At 42.9% G+C, this 18,598-nt stretch overlaps 1 protein-coding gene across 1 annotated transcript in view; it reads left to right on the forward strand.

The window, feature by feature from the left end:
- FCHSD2 (FCH and double SH3 domains 2) overlaps positions 1 to 15,382 on the forward strand; it is a 154,268-nt gene extending 138,886 nt beyond the window's left edge. Inside the window, 8 exon segments of the mRNA XM_056561230.1 lie at positions 560 to 670; positions 672 to 695; positions 2,197 to 2,280; positions 5,329 to 5,506; positions 8,973 to 9,193; positions 11,221 to 11,353; positions 13,728 to 13,810; positions 14,891 to 15,382. Coding sequence (XP_056417205.1) covers positions 560 to 670; positions 672 to 695; positions 2,197 to 2,280; positions 5,329 to 5,506; positions 8,973 to 9,193; positions 11,221 to 11,353; positions 13,728 to 13,810; positions 14,891 to 14,974 — 918 coding nt within the window. The 3' untranslated portion in view covers positions 14,975 to 15,382.
- The last annotated feature ends 3,216 nt before the right edge of the window (positions 15,383 to 18,598 follow it).

Here is an 18,598-nt window from a genome sequence, read left to right on the forward strand (position 1 = left end):
AGGTCTCATAGAAGTAAGCTGCATGCTGATTGTTTCTCTAAAGCAGTGTTTTCCATCCAGCTGGAGTTGTAGTTTTGCAACAGCTGGAGGCACCCTGGATTGGAATCACTGCTCTAAAGTGTATCACTGGTGGAGAACATCACACCATTGGTCATAGTCACTATTTGGGCCCCTTTACCCCCCCCCCCCCCCCCATACCAAAACGATCCTCAGCCTGTGTACAAAGTACAACTCCCAGTAAGCCCATGTAGGCCCAGGATGCTGGGAGTCATAGTTTTGCTACAGCTAGAGAGAGCAACAAGTTGTCAACCAGGACGTCGTAAAATATCCGGAACTACTAAATCGGTGCGACCTCTCAAGTGTCGGATTATCATGTGATCATCAAGGGAATTGTTCCGTATTTCTTTTTTTTTGTTTCTTTCGTCATGTTAAATTCCAATTTTATTTTATTTTTTTATTATTATAATTTTTTCTTTGTGCCAGAATATAGAATTCTCAAGAATATTGAATGTCGGAATAATAGAATCATTTTCTTTAATAATGTTCTTATTGTTTATAGGGGAACGCGGACATGGACCGGGAGGACGGTGAGGAGCTGGAGGACAGCATGGACGCTTTCGATGACAGCAGCTCCAGTCCGTCAGGAACATTGAGGAATTATCCGCTCACACTGCAAAGTCATCTACTCCTATCAGGTCTGTGGGCGCATGGGGGGACCCAAAAACGAAATAGTACCATAGAGGGGAAACTATGGGGTTTCTAAGGGGCCAACTCTTGGGGTTTTTCTCACATCCCATGAGGGGGTGCAAACACCAGACCCTTCTGGCCTTGGTAGCAACACCTGGCACCAAAATTTAGGGCTCAGTTTGTCCATTGGGGTCCCCACTCTTATACGTATGCCGCTCCCATTGTCAAATGAGCTTGACAATAAGTAGAAATTGGATGCGGGCTCCTTTAAAGGGGTACTCCGGTGGAAAACTTTTTTTTATTATTATATATATATATATTTTTTTTATGAACTGGTCCCAGAAAGTTAAACAGATTTGTCAATTATCTCTATTAAAGAATCTTTACCCTTCCAGTACTTTTTAGCAGCTGTATGCTACAGAGAAAATTCTGTTCTTTTTGAATTTCTTTTTTTTGTCTTGTCCACAGTGCTCTCTGCTGACACCTGATGCCCATATCAAGAACTGTCCAGAGCAGGAGAAAATCCCCATAGCAAACCTATGCTACTCTGTACAGTTCCTGATACAGACAGAGGTGTCAGCAGTGAGCACTGTGGACAAGACATAAATGAAATTCAAAAAGAAAAGAATTTCCACTGTAGCATACAGCTGCTAAAAAGTACAGGAAGGGTAAAGATTTTTTCATAGAAGTCATTTACAAATCTGTTTAACTTTCTGGCACCAGTTGACTTATAAAGACCTAAAAAAAAAAAAATGTTTTCCACCGGAGTACCCCTTTAATGGGTAAACATAGTTTGCATGCAGAAGACCTATTTGAAAGTCCAAAATGGCGGCCCACCCCATGTAGGGCTGTCCCAATACAGAGCAGTAGCCAGACTTATTTACACTATGGAATTTCTGCTCGGAAATTCAGGTGCAGCAGCCTCCCATTGTTTTTAATGGAATTCTGCTGCATCGTGCACACTGCAGTAAATCAACGTCTGGACATGTGCGGACTGCAGTGCCGTCAGTGGGAATGGCCCATGGCCACACGGTCCTAGCACAAATTAATTTCATTCATGAGATCGCAGAGGTGGCAGCAGAGAGCACTGTGTTAAGACAGAAAAGAAATTCCAAAAGAAAAGAACTTCCTCTGTAGTATACAGCAGCTGATAAGTACTGGAAGGATTACGATTTTTAAATTGAAGTAATTTACAAATCTATTTAACTTTCTGGCACCAGTTGATTTAAAAAAAATGTTTCCCACTGGAGTACCCCTTTAAAGCTAAGTGATTCGGTCACTTTTCTGACAGTGGGGCGGAGCTATGCAGAACTTTGCCGTTGCTTTGCGTGTGATTGGAGAAGAACAAATTTGTGACTGCTTGTAGAAATTTGGCATAGGTTCTAGATATGGAGGAAATAACAGATAATGTATATTTATCAGTCACATTAGAAGTTGGGGTCACAAGGCCGAGGCAGGAAACCAGGCAGATAAGCTGCTCGGTATAAAGACGTCTCCTCTGTTTTACAGGCGTCTCAGCCGGACGAGCTGACCATAGAGGAACATGAGATGCTCGAAGTAATAGAAGATGGAGATATGGAAGACTGGGTCAAGGTACGTTCTAGGATTTGGATTTCTCCCTTTATCTTGTAAGGCTGCTTTCACACTATAAATTCATCCGTTTTTAAAGATCCGTTATATGTTCCGTTATGAAAACCCTGAAAATCGGCCGTTACAAAATCCCATTATAGTCTATGGGATTTTACATTATCCGTTTAAACCCATCATAGCCCGTTATTAACCTCTTAAGGACGTAGGACGTACCTGTATGCCCTACGCCCGGTCCCGGTATTTAAAACAGGGTCACGGCGTGACCCCGCATCATACCGGTTAGGTCCCGGCGGCTGATAGCCGGGACCCTGGGCTATTAGTGTGCGGCACCTATCGTTGTGCTGCGCGCTATTGACCCTTTAGACGCGGCGATCAAAGTTGATCGCCGCGTCTAAAACGAAAGTGAAAGCTTCCCGGCAGTTCAGTTGGGCTGATCGGGACTATCGCGATAAAATCACTGTCCCGATCAGCTAGGACAAGAGCGGAGGCCCCCTTACCTTGCTCCGTCGCGTCCGATCGGCGTTTGATTGCTCCAAGCCTGAGCTACAGGCTTGAGCAAACAACCCCCTATTACCCCGATCCATGCAAAGCTATGGCTTTGCAGGGATCAGGGTAACAGATCAGTGTGTGCAGTGTTATAGGTCCCTATGGGATAACAATGATCAGTATAAGAGATCAGTGTGTGCAGTGTTATAGGTCCCTATGGGATAACAATGATCAGTATAAGAGATCAGTGTGTGCAGTGTTATAGGTCCCTATGGGATAACAATGATCAGTATAAGAGATCAGTGTGTGCAGTGTTATAGGTCCCTATGGGATAACAATGATCAGTATAAGAGATCAGTGTGTGCAGTGTTATAGGTCCCTATGGGATAACAATGATCAGTATAAGAGATCAGTGTGTGCAGTGTTATAGGTCCCTATGGGATAACAATGATCAGTATAAGAGATCATTGTGTGCAGTGTTATAGGTCCCTATGGGATAACAATGATCAGTATAAGAGATCAGTGTGTGCAGTGTTATAGGTCCTTATGGGATAACAATGATCAGTATAAGAGATCATTGTGTGCAGTGTTATAGGTCCCTATGGGATAACAATGATCAGTATAAGAGATCAGTGTGTGCAGTGTTATAGGTCCCTATGGGATAACAATGATCAGTATAAGAGATCAGTGTGTGCAGTGTTATAGGTCCCTATGGGATAACAATGATCAGTATAAGAGATCATTGTGTGCAGTGTTATAGGTCCCTATGGGAGCTATAACACTGCAAAAAAAAAAGTGGAAAAAAAAGTTAATAAAGGTCATTTTACCCTTCCCTAATAAAAGTTTGAATCACCCCCCCTTTTCCCATAAAATAAAGAAAAACTGTGTCAATAAAGATAAACATATGTGGTATCGCCGCGTGCGGAAATGTCGGAATTGTAAAAATATATTGTTAATTAAAACGCACGGTCAATGGCGTACGCGCCAAAAAATTCCAAAATAGAGTATTTTTTGTCACTTTTCATGACTCTGTCATGAAAAAATTAATAAAAAGCGATCCAAAAAGTCCGATCAAAACAAAAATGGTACCGATAAAATCTTCAGAACACTGCGCAAAAAATGAGCCCTTATACCCCCCATACGCGGAAAAATACAAAAGTTATAGGGGTCAGAAGATGAGAATAAATAAATTGCGTATACATTTTCCTGCATGTAGTTATGATTTTTTTCAGAAGTGCGACAATATCCAACCTATATAAATAGGGGATCATTATAATCGTATGGACCTACAGAATAAAGAGAAGGTGTCATTTTTACCGAAAAATGTACTACGTAGAAACGGAAGCCCCCAAAATTTACAAAATGAAATTTTTTCTTCAATTTTCAATTTGTTTTTCCATTTCACCGTGGATTTTTGGTAAAATGACTAATGTCACTGCAAAGTAGAATTGGTGGTGCAAAAAATAAGCCATCATATGGGATTTTAGGTGCAAAATTGAAAGCGTTCTGATTTTTTAGAAGGTGATGAGGAAAAAATGAAAATTCAAAAACGGAAAACCCTGCGTCCTTAAGGGGTTAATAACGGACGTTATTTTGTGACGGGAGAAAGTAACGGGAGAAATAGTGGATGCACAAAATAATGTCCGTTATTAGTAACGGGCTATGATGGGTTAAAACGGATAATGTAAAAATCCCTTAGACTGTAATGGGATTTTGTAACGGCCGATTTTAAAGGGGTACTCCGGCGCCAAGACATCTTATCCCCTATTCAAAGGATAGGGGATAAGATGCCTGATTGGGGGGGTCCCGACGCTGGGGACCCCCGCGATCTTCCACGCCGCACCCTGTTAGCCCCCGGAGCGTGGGGGGGGCGGAGCATTGTGACGACATGGCTCCACCCCGTGTGACGTCACGCTCCGCCCCCTCAATGCAAGCCTATCGGAGGGGGCGTGGCAGCTAGTAATCAGACCCGGAGAGAGCATGCTCCGGGGGCTGATTCTAACGGGGTGCGGCGTGGAAGATCACGGGGGTCCCCAGCGGCGGGACCCCCGCGATTAGTCATCTTATCCCCTATCATTTGGATAGGGGATAAGATGTCTTGGCGCCGGAGTACCCCTTTAAAATCGTCCGTTACAAATTTTGGGGCTGATTCTAACTGGGTGCGGCGTGGAAGATCACGGGGGTCCCCAGCGGCGGGACCCCCGCAATCAGGCATCTTATCCCCTATCCTTTGGATAGGGGATAAGATGTCTTAGCGCCGGAGTACCCCTTTAAGGGCTTTCATAACGGAACATTAAACGGATCTTTAAAACGGATGAATGTTATAGTGTGAAAGGAGCCTAACCTGTTGTATAAGACAGTGCTTCCCAGCCAGGGTGCCTCCAGCTGTTGCAAAACTACAACTCCCAGCATGCCCGGACAGCCGTTGGCTGTCCGGGCATGCTGGGAGTTGTAGTTTTGCAACAGCTGGAGGCACCCTGGTTGGGAGGCACTGGTATAAGTGTTTGGGCTGACTATCAGAAGACGTCCTACCCACTATCAAGCATGTTGTCTTGGTCTCCTTAGGCAAGGAATAAATCGGGGCAGGTGGGCTACGTCCCTGAAAAATACCTCCAGTTCCCTACGTCAAACAGCCTCCTGAGTATGCTGCAGTCCCTGGCCGCCCTAGACAACCGCTCTCACACGTCCAGCAATTCAAATGACGCCGAAATGGCTTCCGGAAGCATGAACGGTGACACAAGCGGTAACTACAATTTCTGCCTAATCTTCAGCTTAACCTGTATATGTAACTTGTTATTGACAGTTAATGGGTTAAAGGGGTACTCCGGTGGAAACCTTTTATTTATTTTTTATTTTATTTTTTTTTAAATCAACTGGTGCCACAAAGTTAAATAGATCTGTAAATTACTTCTATTAAAAAAAATCTTAATCCTTCCAGTACTTATTAGCTGCTGAATACTACAGAGGAAATTCTTTTCTTTTTGAAACACAGAGCTCTCTGCTGACATCACGACCACCGTGCTCTCTGCTGACCTCTCTATCCATTTTAGGAACTGTCCAGAGCAGCATATGTTTGCTATGGGGGATTTTCTCCTACTCCTACAGTTCTTAAAATGGACAGAGATGTCAGCAGAGAGCACTGTGCTCGTGACGTCAGCAGAGGAAAGTTTTCTTTCTCTGTTTTGCAAAAAGAAAAGAATTTCCTCTGTAGTATTCAGCAGCTAATAAGTACTGGAAGGATTAAGATTTTATAATAGAAGTAGTTTACAAATCTGTTTAACTTTCTAGCACCAGTTGATTAAAAAAAAATACGTTTTCCACCGGAGTACCCCTTTAAATGGGATAACTACCCAACAGTAAGCCCCCATGGGTTAAAAAAAAAAAAATAAATGGATTTTCACCCATAGTTTCTCTGTGTATTTCCCTTTTTCACAGGGATTCAATGTGCTTACTACGCATCATTTCATCCCCTTCGGTAAAAAAGGGGGAGTTAGGCTGGGTTCACACCACGTTCTCGCAATACAGTTCCCGTATCAGGTTTTTAATAAAAAAAAAAAAAAAAAAACTGATTCCTCAAAACCTGACAAAACTGTATCAAAACGTGTGTACAAATTTTAATCCGTATACGGTTTGAAAAATGATGTGCGGTTGCATACGTTTTTTTAAGAAATTTTTTTTTTCGTTTTTAACTTTTCATTCAATTATGAATAAAGTTTCACTTGTTTGATTGTACATTTTTTTTTCTTGGAATTTCAAAGTCAAAAACCGGATGGTGAAAAGCGAATGGAACCGTACGCACATACATTTCTGTACAGTTCCCATTGACTCCCATGTTAGAAAAAAAAAAACATCTCTGCGGCGTGGATCGCCAGACCTAGAAGGATCTATCATGTTTACTTAAAGGGTACCTCTCATCAAAAAAACTTTTGATGTATTATAGATTAATGTATGCAGAATAACTTTACAATTGCATGTTATTAAAAAATATGCTTCTTTCTATTTAATTTTCCACTTTGAAGAAATGACCACTAGGGGTCTCCCTACCAGTCCTGGCAGCAAGCATTTCAGACTCATGCTGGAGTCCTAAACACTACGAGCTGCCAGTCTGCTTTGTTCACAAAGGAGAACACTCAGAGCTGCCAGCCTGCTTTGTTCACAGCCTGTTTGGCTGTGAACAAAGCAGGCTGGCAGCCCTGAGTGTTTAGGCCTCCAGCATGAGTCAGAAATGCTTGCTGACAGGACTGATCGGGAAAAATACAATAGAAAGAAGCATATTTTTCATTAACATGCTATTGGAAAGTTATTCAACATTCATTAATCTAAAATATATCAAAAGTTTATTTGATGAGAGGTCCCCTTTAATGCTCAATTGAGGAGTCTATTTGTGGGTAGTGGCAGGACACGTTGGACGGGCTGCAGCTATGTTGATATCTTGAAGGCCGTTTTGACCTCTAGGTGGCGTTATCATCAGAATATAGTATCTACAAAATTGTGGTGGGATTTACAGGATACTGGTGGCCGGATATGCGTGGTTCAGCATTAAAGGGGTTCTCCGGTGCGACATCTTATCCCCTATCCAAAGGACAGCTGTCACGCCCCCTCCCATAGGCTTGCATTGAGGGGCGGAGCGTGACGTCACACGGGGGCAGAGGCGTGACGTCACACGCCATCGGCCCTGTGGTCGCCGGTAATCAGACCCGGAGCGAACACGCTCCGGGTACTGATTATAAACAGGGTGCCGTGTGCAAGATCACGGGGGTCCCCAGCGGCTGGACTCCCACAATCAGGCATCTTATCCCCTATCCTTTGGATAGGGGATAAGATGTCTAAGCACCGGAGTACCCCTTTAACCCCTTAAAGGAGTAGTCCAGTGGTGAACCCAGTGGTGAACAACGTATCCCCTATCCTAAGGATAGGGGATAAGTTTGAGATTGTGGGGGGTCCGATTGCTGGGGCCCCCTGCGATCTCCTGTACGGGGCCCCGACAGCCCGCGGGAAGGGGGCGTGTCGACCTCCGCACGAAGCGGCGGCCGACACGCCCCCTCAATACAACTCTATGGCAGAGCTAAAGCGCTGCCTTCGGCAATCTCCTGCTCTGGCATAGAGATGTATTGAGGGGGCGTGTCGGCCGCCGCTTCGAGCGGAGGTCGACACCCGCTATCTGGCCGGAGAGCCTGGCCCCCGTACAGAGAGATCGCAGGGGGCCCCAGCGGTCGGACTCCCTGCGATCTCAAACTTATCCCCTATCCTTAGGATAGGGGATACATTTTTCACCACTGGACTACCCCTTTAAGGACGCAGCCCTTTTTCACCTTAAGGACGCAGCTCATTTTCACCTTAAGGACTGAGCCCTTTTTTGCAATTCTGACCACCGTCGCTTTACGAATTAATAACTCGAAAACGCTTTTACCGAATATTCTGATTCTGAGATACATATTCTGATTTTTCGTGACATATTCTGCTTTATTTTGGTGGTAAATTTTTGCCGTTACTTGCATCCTTTTTTGGTGAAAAATCCCCAAATTTCATGAAAATTTTGCTTTTTTTCTAACTTTGAAGCTCTCTACTTGTAAGGAAAATGGATATTCCTAAAAAATTTTATTTTTCTTCACAAATACATTAAGTCCACTTTGTGTTGGCATCATAAAATGGACATATTTTTGCTTTTTGAAAAAAATTAGAGGGCTTTAAAGTAGAGCAGCAATTTTCAAAAATGTCATGAAAATTGCAAAATCTGAAGGGACAGATGTTACAGAACTACAACTCCCAGCATGCCTGGGCAGTCTAGGCATGCTGAGAGTTGTAGTTTGGCAACATCTGGAGGGCTACCGTTTGGGCACCACTGTAACAGTGGTCTCCAAACTGTGACCCTCCAGATGTTGCAAAACTACAACTCCCAGCATGCCCAGACAGCCTTTGGCTGTCTGGGCATGCTGGGAGTTGCAGTTTGGCCTTCCTAGTGGTTGCCACAGTAAAGATCGATTTACTTTCACTTTAACACGCCTGCCACTTCCAAAAACAGCGCCGCAGCTGTCTAGAGGTTGTCTGTGGTATTGCAGCTCTGCTCCATTCACTTCACTGGAGGCTGTAATATCAGATAAAACCGAAGGACAGGTGTGACGCCCCGACCGAAATCTGTGCTGTGTATACATGACTAGCGCGTGGCCTTCTAAATATTTTATTTCTCCCAATTTCTCCCCCCTCCGCAGTTTGTTTTGTCAAAGCACTTTATGATTACGATGGCCAAACGGAAGACGAGCTGTCGTTCCCAGAGGGCGCCATCATCCGAATCCTGAACAAGGAGAATCAGGACGACGATGGATTCTGGGAGGGGGAATTCAATGGACGCATTGGCGTTTTTCCCTCCGTGCTGGTGGAGGAGCTGAGCGGGTCAGAGAATGGCGATGCCCATTGGATCGAAGACATTCAGGTACGAGGACGAGACCCAATTCCTCGCTCTTTAGCAGTGTTTCCCAACCAGGGTGCCTCCAGCTGTTGCAAAACTACAACTCCCAGCATGCTGGGAGTTGTAGTTTTGCAACAGCTGGAGGCACCTTGGTTGGGAAACACTACTCTATGGGAATAATCAGTTGTGGATTTTTAAAGGAAATGTGTCGCCAAATGTGATTATTTTTTTGTTTTTAGAGGTTAAAGGGGTACTCCAGTGGAAAACTTTTTTTTTTTTTTTTAAATCAACTGGTGCCAGAAAGTTAAACAGATTTGTAAATTACTTCTATTAAAAAATCTTAATCCTTTTAGTACTTTTTAGCAGCTGTATGCTACAGAGGAAATTATTTTCTTTTTGAATTTCTTTTTTGTCTTGTCCACAGTGCTCTCTGCTGACACCTCTGTCCGTGTCAGGAACTGTCCAGAGCAACATAGGTTTGCTATGGGGATTTTTTTTTCCTGCTTTGGACAGTTCCTAATACGGGCATCAGGTGTCAGCAGAGAGCACTGTGATAAACACAAAGAGAAATTTAAAAAAGAAAGATTTTCCTCTGTAGCAAACAGCTGCTAATAAGTACTGAAAGGATTAAGAATTTTTAATAGAAGCAATTTACAAATAGAAGCAATTTACTGTTTAACTTTCTGCCTCCAGTTCATTAAAAAAAAAAATTCCACCCCACCGGAGTACCCCTTTTTAAATAATTTTTTTCACATTTTTTTAAATATTTTTGGAAATATTTAAAAGAAAAATGTACTTGTCAGTATATCTCCCACTGTTGACCAGAAGAGGGAGCTAATGTGAGAAATCTGGTGAAAGCAAGCAACTTGTCTGGCTGCTGCAAATTAGACCTCGCCTGTCTACCTTCCTTATCTGTCTGTGCAAAAGGAGAGGGGGAGGGGGAGGGAGGGGGTTTTGAAGTCTTTTTTTTTTTTTTTTTTTTTTTTTTTATTCCACTATCACCATTTTGTTGGTGTCTGAAAAGTGTTAAAGAACAGACTAGATGTCTCATGATGGATCACTGCTCCTCTGGGACTTCAAGAAAATGGTGCCGGCTTCCCCTTTCATTTCACTGTGCTATGCACATGTGCAGTAAGCAGCCCAAGCTTTCCTATGAGACACCGGTGGAATCTTCTTTTTTTTTTTTTTTTTTTTTTTTTTTTTTTTTTTTTTTTGGTGCCAAAAAGTTAAATAGATTTGTAAATGACTTCTATAAAAAAAAAAATCTTTACCCTTTCAATATTTTTTAGCAGCTGTATGCTACAAAGGAAATTCTTTTCTTTTTGAATTTCTTTTTTTGTCTTGTCCACACTGCTCTCTGCTGACACCTGATGCCCGTATCAGGAACTGTCCAGAGCAGGAGAAAATCCCCATAGCAAACCTATGCTGCTCTGGACAGTTCCTGACACGGACAGAGGTGTCAGCAGAGAGCGCTGTGTTCAAGACAAAAAAGAAATTCAAAAAGAAAAGAATTTCCGCTGTAGCATACAGCTGCTAAAAAATATTGAAAGGGTAAAGATTTTTTAATAGAAGTAATATACAAATCTGTTTAACTTTCTGGCACCAGTTGATTTTAAAAAAAAAAATAAAAAAAAATTTCCACCGGAGTACCCCTTTAACTTTCTTATGCCCTGTGCCTGCCATAAAGCAACTGTGTAAGTGTTATGAAGTGACACACCACAAAGAGGCTACAGTAATGGCAGCCTCCAGTACTCACTTCATTAATAAATAACATTAAAACTACATTGTCCTAAAACTAAATACATAAATGAAATGCTTTATATTGATAGAATAATTTTATTTATTAAAAACATTAAATGGTGACACATTCCCTTTGTCTGGCTGCTGCAAATTAGACCTCGCCTGTCTACCTTCCTCCTCTGTCTATGTGCAAAAGGAGAGGGGGGGGGGGGGAGGGGTACGAGGTGACACATTCCCTTTAATTCTTTTTTTTCCTTTTTGACTTTCTTTAATAAAACTAAAAAAAATCCAAACCTTTTTTTCTATCACAGGTATCTCCATCCCTGAAGCCTCAGAATTCTCTCCCACCGCTTCCACTGTATGATCAGCCTCCCACCAGCCCCATATTCAGTCCAGACAAGAGGAACTCCCTGTATTTCCCACGGTCCCCGTCTTCTGTGACTGGTAAGGCTACAACCTGATAGGAAGTTTAAAGGGGTATTCCGGTGCTTAAACATCTTATCCCCTATCCAAAGGATAGGGGATAAGATGCCTGATCGCGTGGGTCCCGCCGCTGGGGACCCCCGGGATCATGCACGCGGCACCCTGTTTGTAATCAGTCCCCGGAGCGTGTTTGCTCCGGGACTGATTACCGGCGACCACAGGGTGGCCGGCGTGTGACGTCACGCCTCCGCCCCTGTGCGACGTCACGCCTCCGCCCCTGTGCGACGTCACGCTCCGCCCCTCAATGCGAGCCTACGGGAGGGGGCGTGACAGCTATCACGCCCCCTCCCGTAGGCTTGCATTGAGGGGCGGAGCGTGACGTCACATGCTGGCGCAGGTGTGACGTCACACGCCGCCCGCCCTGTGGTCCCCAGCGGCGGGACTCCCGGGATCAGTCATCTTATCTCCTATCCTTTGGATAGGGGATAAGATGTTTAAGCATCGGAGAACCCCTTTAAAAAAAAAATTATAATAATAATTAAAATTGCATTTTCTGTAACAAAAAATTTAGCAATATTTTTCCATCTCTACACTTTATAATGGGTTTTCCCATATGTTGTCCTGAGGATGCTTGAAGGGAAGGGGGTTTGGTAAAGGAATCGCTACTTTCCATAAGTTCCATGAAGAGTAGGTGCTGATATATACTGTATTTTTCACCCGTGGGGTCTGTTGTATTTTCTTAATGGGGGGGAAGGAGGTGCTCAAATCCGCTGTGGAATCCTTAGTAAATATGTTGGGATTTTTTGAAAATGTTGGGGATACGCCCCCTTTTTTTGGAGACAACGCCCCTTTCCCAGACGGCCACACCCCTTTTTCTGATTTTCTCAGTAAAATGGAGAGTTGGTCAGATGTTTGTTTTTGTTTTTTTAAAAACAGGTCGGGTTTACAATAGTAAATCAGGGCCTGTGAGTGAATTAGCGAAGTAACCGGTCACTAGAATGTTTTTTACCCAAGATTCCTCTGGTTAATGGTCCCATAGCCTGACCATTTTCTTCTTGGTGGTGTTTAAAGGGGTTGTCCAGCCAAAACGAACTCATGTCCTATCCACAGGGGTCATACCACTAACAAGACCCCGGCTCTTAGTGAGGAGCGCGGTTGGCGAGATGCGCTCCATTGATTACTATGGGAGCGCCAAAGAGACCAGAGTACAGCACTTGGGCATCTCCCATAGAAATGAATACTGTGCCGGGGTCTGGTTAGTGGTCTCACCCCCGCGATCAGCTACTTATCCCCTATCCTGTGGATAAGGGTTAAGTTAATTTTGGCTGGACATCCCCTTTAATGACTGATGTGCTTTTTATCTTTAAGTGCAGCTTGTAATACTGTCAGATTTTCCCTTACTGGTTTTGCTGGTGTATGTTTTTCACCTATGGGACCTCTATGTATTAAGACTCAATCCTTCGAGTCGCATTGATTTGCTGAGGGGGTGAATGATTAGGTGACGTTTGAGTTTGGAACCACAGCACCTAAAACCTTGTTGGGTTTTCCATAGTGTTATATACATAAATATACACATTTTTATATATATATATATATATATATATATATATATATATATACCCGTTCCGACCCCTCAGGAAGTCAAGGCCAACATGCCCCATCCATGTATCTCTATGGGATACATGGAGGCTGGTGTGTTGGCCACCACTCCGTGCAGGGTCGGCACGCCCCCTTCCAGCAGACTGACGGGGCCCCCTTCAGAATATCGCTGGGGTCCCACCTGTCTGACCCCTGTGATCCGCTGCTCAGTGTTTGGAACAAACAGTTCCGAACGCTGAAGCCGGGAGCTCATGACATCATAGCCCCGCCCCCTCATGATGTCACACCCCGCCCCCTCAATGCAAGTCTATGGGAGGGGGCGTGACTGCCGTCACGCCCCCTCCCATAGACTTGCATTGAGGGGGCGGGGTGTGACGTCATGAGGGGGCGGGGCTATGACATCACGAGCTCCCTGCTCCAGCGTTCGGAACAGTATGTTCCAAACGCTGAGCAGCGGAGTACCCCTTTAACTTATGCCCTATCCTTTGGATAGGGCATAAGTTACTTTTCACTACACTCCTCCTTTTAAAGATGTATATATCGGCAGCCATGAGAAATTCCCAAAGCTGGTGTCTACCCTGGGGTGCAAGTAGTTTTTTTTATTTATTTCATTTATTTATTTTTGATGTAAAATGGAAGAGAATTTATTTTATCGTATGTATTTTATTTTTGTAATTATAAATGGAAGATAATGTATTTTATTTTATTTTTTTAAATTCTAAAATTGATAAAATTTTAGTTGTTTTTGTTGTATTTTCGGTCATTTTATTTTATTTTTTTATTTTTTTTTCTCTAGAAAATAATCTAAATCTAGAATCGCCATCAACATCACAGCCGCCTCGGATCACCACCGATGGATACCAGAGCAAATTACGGCCGGTAAGTGTGCAACTGTATGTCACATTGAAGTTCAGTCAAAAAGAATTAATTTTGCAAGTCGGTCGACAGCCTCCCCCCCCCCCCCCCCAATAAACGAGAATGTTTGGCTTGGAGCGTCCATATGTTCGGAATAGAGAGAACGTGGGTAAGCCACTGCCAGACTCCCCTGGCGTCAGCTGACCTCCCAGTATGAGAGGATCGGTTATTTGTAATTCAACATGCCCGATCCTTCTCTTCCCTAGCATCTGGGAAAGTCAGAAGACCTCCATTCTTAGATGGTTGAAGGGGTACTCCGCTGGCTGAAAACATCTTATTCCCTATCCAAAGGATTGGGGATAAGATGTCAGATCGCTAGGGACCCCCCGCGATATCGGCTGTGGCACCCCTGTCATTCGGTGCACGGATCAAACGCGATGACTGGCGATGCCGGCCACCACGCCCCCTCCATTCATGTCTATGGGAGGAGGCGTGGCGGTTATGTACTAGCAGTCACGCCTCCTCCCATAGACATGAACATAGGGGGCGTGGCGTGATGTCACAAAAGCAGAGGCTGCAAGCTTCTGTGTTACAGATGCCGCCACTACCAGAGATAGTGGGGGTCCAACCACTAGGAATAGGGGGTAAGATGTTTTCAGCAGAGTACCCCTTTAAAGGGGTACTCCGCTGCCTGGTTTCGGAAGCTCCGCTCCCCAGCGTCCGGAAGTTTATTGTTCCGAACGTTGCGTGCGGGCTTCCGTGTTCAGGGCCGCCCCCTCGTAATGTCCCGCCCACTCAACAAAAGTCTATGGGAAGGGGGCGCGACGGCATAGAGTCCCATAGACTTTTGTTGAGGGGGCGGGCGTGACGTCACTAGGGGGCGGGCATGACGTCACGCGGGGCGGCCCTGAACACGGAAACCCGCACGCAGCGTTCGGAACAATAAACTTCCGGACGCTGGGGAGCGGAGCTTCCGAAGCAGGGCAGCAGAGTACCCCTTTAAGTAATTCTCTGCCAAAATGTGCGCATACAGCCGACAGCTGTTATCTACTACAAAATTTTGTCGCAACTGGCTCAGTAATTGGGTACCCTCTTTTGTTTCAGGTGCGGGCAGCCCCGCCTCCCCCGACGCAAGCTCACCGGCGCCCCCCAGAAAAGCCAGAAGATGTGGAAATTACGTTGGTTTAACAACGGCATCCATGTATCTCTGCTGCAGTCGTGGTCCAAATGAGTCATTTGGTCCCCAAAAACTTTTCTTGCACCTTGTGCATATCGAGACCCTGGAGGATGGGAGAAAAAAAAAAGACACACAACATATCTGGGACATTTTGTGCCTTTTATTTTTTTTATTTTTTTTTATTTTTTAATTGCTGTTTTAATTATTGTATCCTACGCCTCCCTTATCAGACACTAAATGCGGTGTAAAGTGCAATCCCAGCGAATGTGGGAAAGGTCGCAGTGGTACGTTTAAAGCAGAAGCCTCACCCGTCAGAGAAGGAAACATGTTAAGGGGTCTTTAGCGATGCTTTGTATGGTTTATTTATTCTTTTATATGCACGTATAGAATTATTTTATTTTATTTTTTTTTTTTTTTAGGGGGGGGGGCAGTGTTTTCCAAACAGTGTGCCTACATCTGTTGCAAAACTACAACTCCCAGCATGCCCGAACAGCCAAAGGCTGTTCGGGCATGCTAGGAGTTGTAGTTTTGCAACAGCTGGAGGCACACTGTTTGGAAAACACTGTCTTAGGCTATGTGCACATTTTTTTTTTTAGGGACTTAATTAATTAATTTATTTTTTTTTTCCCATTTGGGATATATTTTAGGCCAAAGGCTGTTCGGGCATGCTAGGAGTTGTAGTTTTGCAACAGCTGGAGGCACACTGTTTGGAAAACACTGTCTTAGGCTATGTGCACATTTTTTTTTTTTTTTTAGGGACTTAATTTTTTATTTTATTTTTAATATTTTTTTTTCCATTTGGGATCTATTTTAGGCCAAAGGCTGTCCGGGCATGCTGGGAGTTGTAGTCTTGCAACAGCTGAAGGCGCCCTGGATGACACTGCCTTAGGCTAAGTTGCTTATTACGTTTTCTTGGAAAAGATTTTTATTTATTTATTTTTGGACATTTTATTCAGCCGTAAAATACAGACCTTTTATTTTTAAAAAACATTTTTTTTAGTATTTTCAGCCATTTACCAAAAAACCTATATCCTAGCCGAAGGCTGTCTGGGCATGCTGGGAGTTGTAGTATTGCAACAGCTGGAGGCACCCTGTTTAGAAAACCCAGCCTTAGGCTATGTGCACATTATTATTATTTTTATAAACTTTTTATTTATTTTTCAGCTGTAAAATAGTCTTTTTCTTTCTTTTTTTTTTTGGGTGGGGTGGGGGTGTATGTATTTTTGGCCGTTTACCAGAAAAATCGTTTTGTTTTTTTTTCCATTTTCATTTGGAACGTATTTTACACCCCAAACTTAGTGCCAAAATAGGCCCCATTCTTGGCATACAAACAATTACGGCCATAAAATGAATATGTCTGGGAACATAGGGACATTTTTTTTTTTTTTTTTTTTATTATTGTAAATTTGTGGCCCAAAAATCAGATTTTTGTTTCCCCCATTGAGTTCTATCGAACTCAATGGGGGAAACAAAAATCAGATTTTTGGGCCACAAATTTACAATAATAAAAAAAAAAAAAACTCACAATTTTTGAACGCAGCCAAATGCCAAGAAGTTATCTGTGATTGGGAATGGCGTTCTGCTGGTAACCGTGCCACTGCTGTGACCGAAAACTCTGGGGTTGCACCCAATAGGGAGGCCGATAAGAGGTACCCCCCCCCCCCCCCCAGCTTACCGTGCAGAGGCTCGTAGTATGTCCTCCCAAAAATTCTCCTATCATATGTGTTAGTACAGTATATTACTGTGTTCATAGGAATGTGTGATGATGGAAAAAAAAAAAAAGATCCGGTTTCTTGAGTGATCTGTATATTGTTAAGAAGTAATCCGTTTGATGCCCGCTTCTGCCGCGCAGATAGCGGTCGGCCCTGTTGCGGCGCAATACGGCCGATTCCGCTGTGTATGTGTTATGAATTGGGTTATATAAAAGGGAAATAAAAGGGGCTGGTTCCTCTCATTACTTACCCCCAGCAGACATAAAAAAAAAAATTAAAAAAAATTAAAAAATTTTTAAAAAATAAAAAAATTTAAGAAAAAAAATATTCTATATAGAGATCTATATAATATGCTGTAAAACATATAGCTGAGGACCTCTCGTCAATACGTTAATCATCAGCAGCGTTACTAACTGTTGGACTAATATTTTACGCAGCGGCTCATTTAGTGGTAGGTTCTGCGCGCCGGCGATGACGGGTGTTGGCGTGTTTCGCCTTTTCCTGTACTGTATAAACTGTATTTGGGATGGCTGAAGACTTGGGCTCCGATACATAATGATTGTGCTTCTGTTGCAGGAAAGTCAGAATTACTTTTATTTTACTTTTTTAGTTTTTTTTTGTCTTTTTGGACTGAACCATTACCAGTAGGCCTGGCCATTAATTTCACATAATAGTTGATTCAAAGGGTAATTTTATATATATATATATATATATATATATATATATATATATATATATATATATATATATATATTAAACTGAATGTCCCTCCCTTCTCAAAACATTACTATTCTTTACTATTTTGGTGTTTATTTTTTATTTTTTTTAAAGTTTTTATATCTTCTTCTCCAGTCACATCTAAAGCTGCACCTTCAAAACTCTACTCGTTGCCTTGGAAACACAGCTGCTAAGCCCCGCCCTGCTGATAGACTTGTGACCAAGCAGCTGGGTTCTCAATGGCCAATTGACTTCTGAGCTCCCCATAATGCATTGCTGTCTGGTAACGGTAAAAAAAAAAAACGCAACATTTTAAATTTCGCTTTAGATGTAAAAGGAAAAGAAAATATCATGAAACCCGAGATCTGTAAAGAGTAAGTAAAGGATTTAACTTCTATTCGAATCAAAATGGACCATTTTCCAGGATTAGAAAAACATTGCAGATTTTTTCTAGAAACAGCGCCGCTTTTGTCCTCAGTTTGTGTGCGGTATTGCAGCGGAGTCCCATTGAAGTGAATGGAGCTTAGTTGTTATACCCCACGCAACCTGAGGACAAGAATGGCAGTGTTTTTGGAAGAAATCGGCAATGTTTTTCTGGTCTTGGATAAGTCAATGTCCACCATTAAAGGGGGGTTTCAGGAAAAAACTTATAGATTTTTATATATATATATATATATATATCTCAACTGGCTCCAGAAAGTTAAACAGATCTGTAAGTTACTTCTATTGCAAAATCTTAATCCTTCCAATAATTATCAGCTGCTGAAGTTGAGTTTTTCTTTTCTGTCTGGCAACAGTGCTCTCTGCTGACACCTCTGCTTGTCTCGGGAACTGCACAGAGTAGAAGAGGTTTGCTATGGGGATTTGCTTATACTCTGGACAGTTCCCGAGACAGGTGTCATCAGAGAGAACTTAGACAGAAAAGAACAACTCAACTTCAGCAGCTCATAAGTACTGAAAGGATTAAGATTTTTTAATAGAAGTTATTTACAAATCTGTTTAACTTTCTGGAGCCAGTTGAGATATAAATATATATAAAAAAAAAAATGTTTTCCTGGATAACCCCTTTAAGATCACCACCTTTGCTCTCTCTCATTGGATACATATCAGAAAATTTGGTTCCATATCAATCCCACGTCACATCCCATCCATAAAATCATCCCCAAATTGTCAGCGGAGGCCTTATCAGTAAATCAGGTTCCATAT

Source organism: Hyla sarda, chromosome 2, assembly GCF_029499605.1.
Source record: "Hyla sarda isolate aHylSar1 chromosome 2, aHylSar1.hap1, whole genome shotgun sequence".
NCBI classification, from domain to species: domain Eukaryota; kingdom Metazoa; phylum Chordata; class Amphibia; order Anura; family Hylidae; genus Hyla; species Hyla sarda.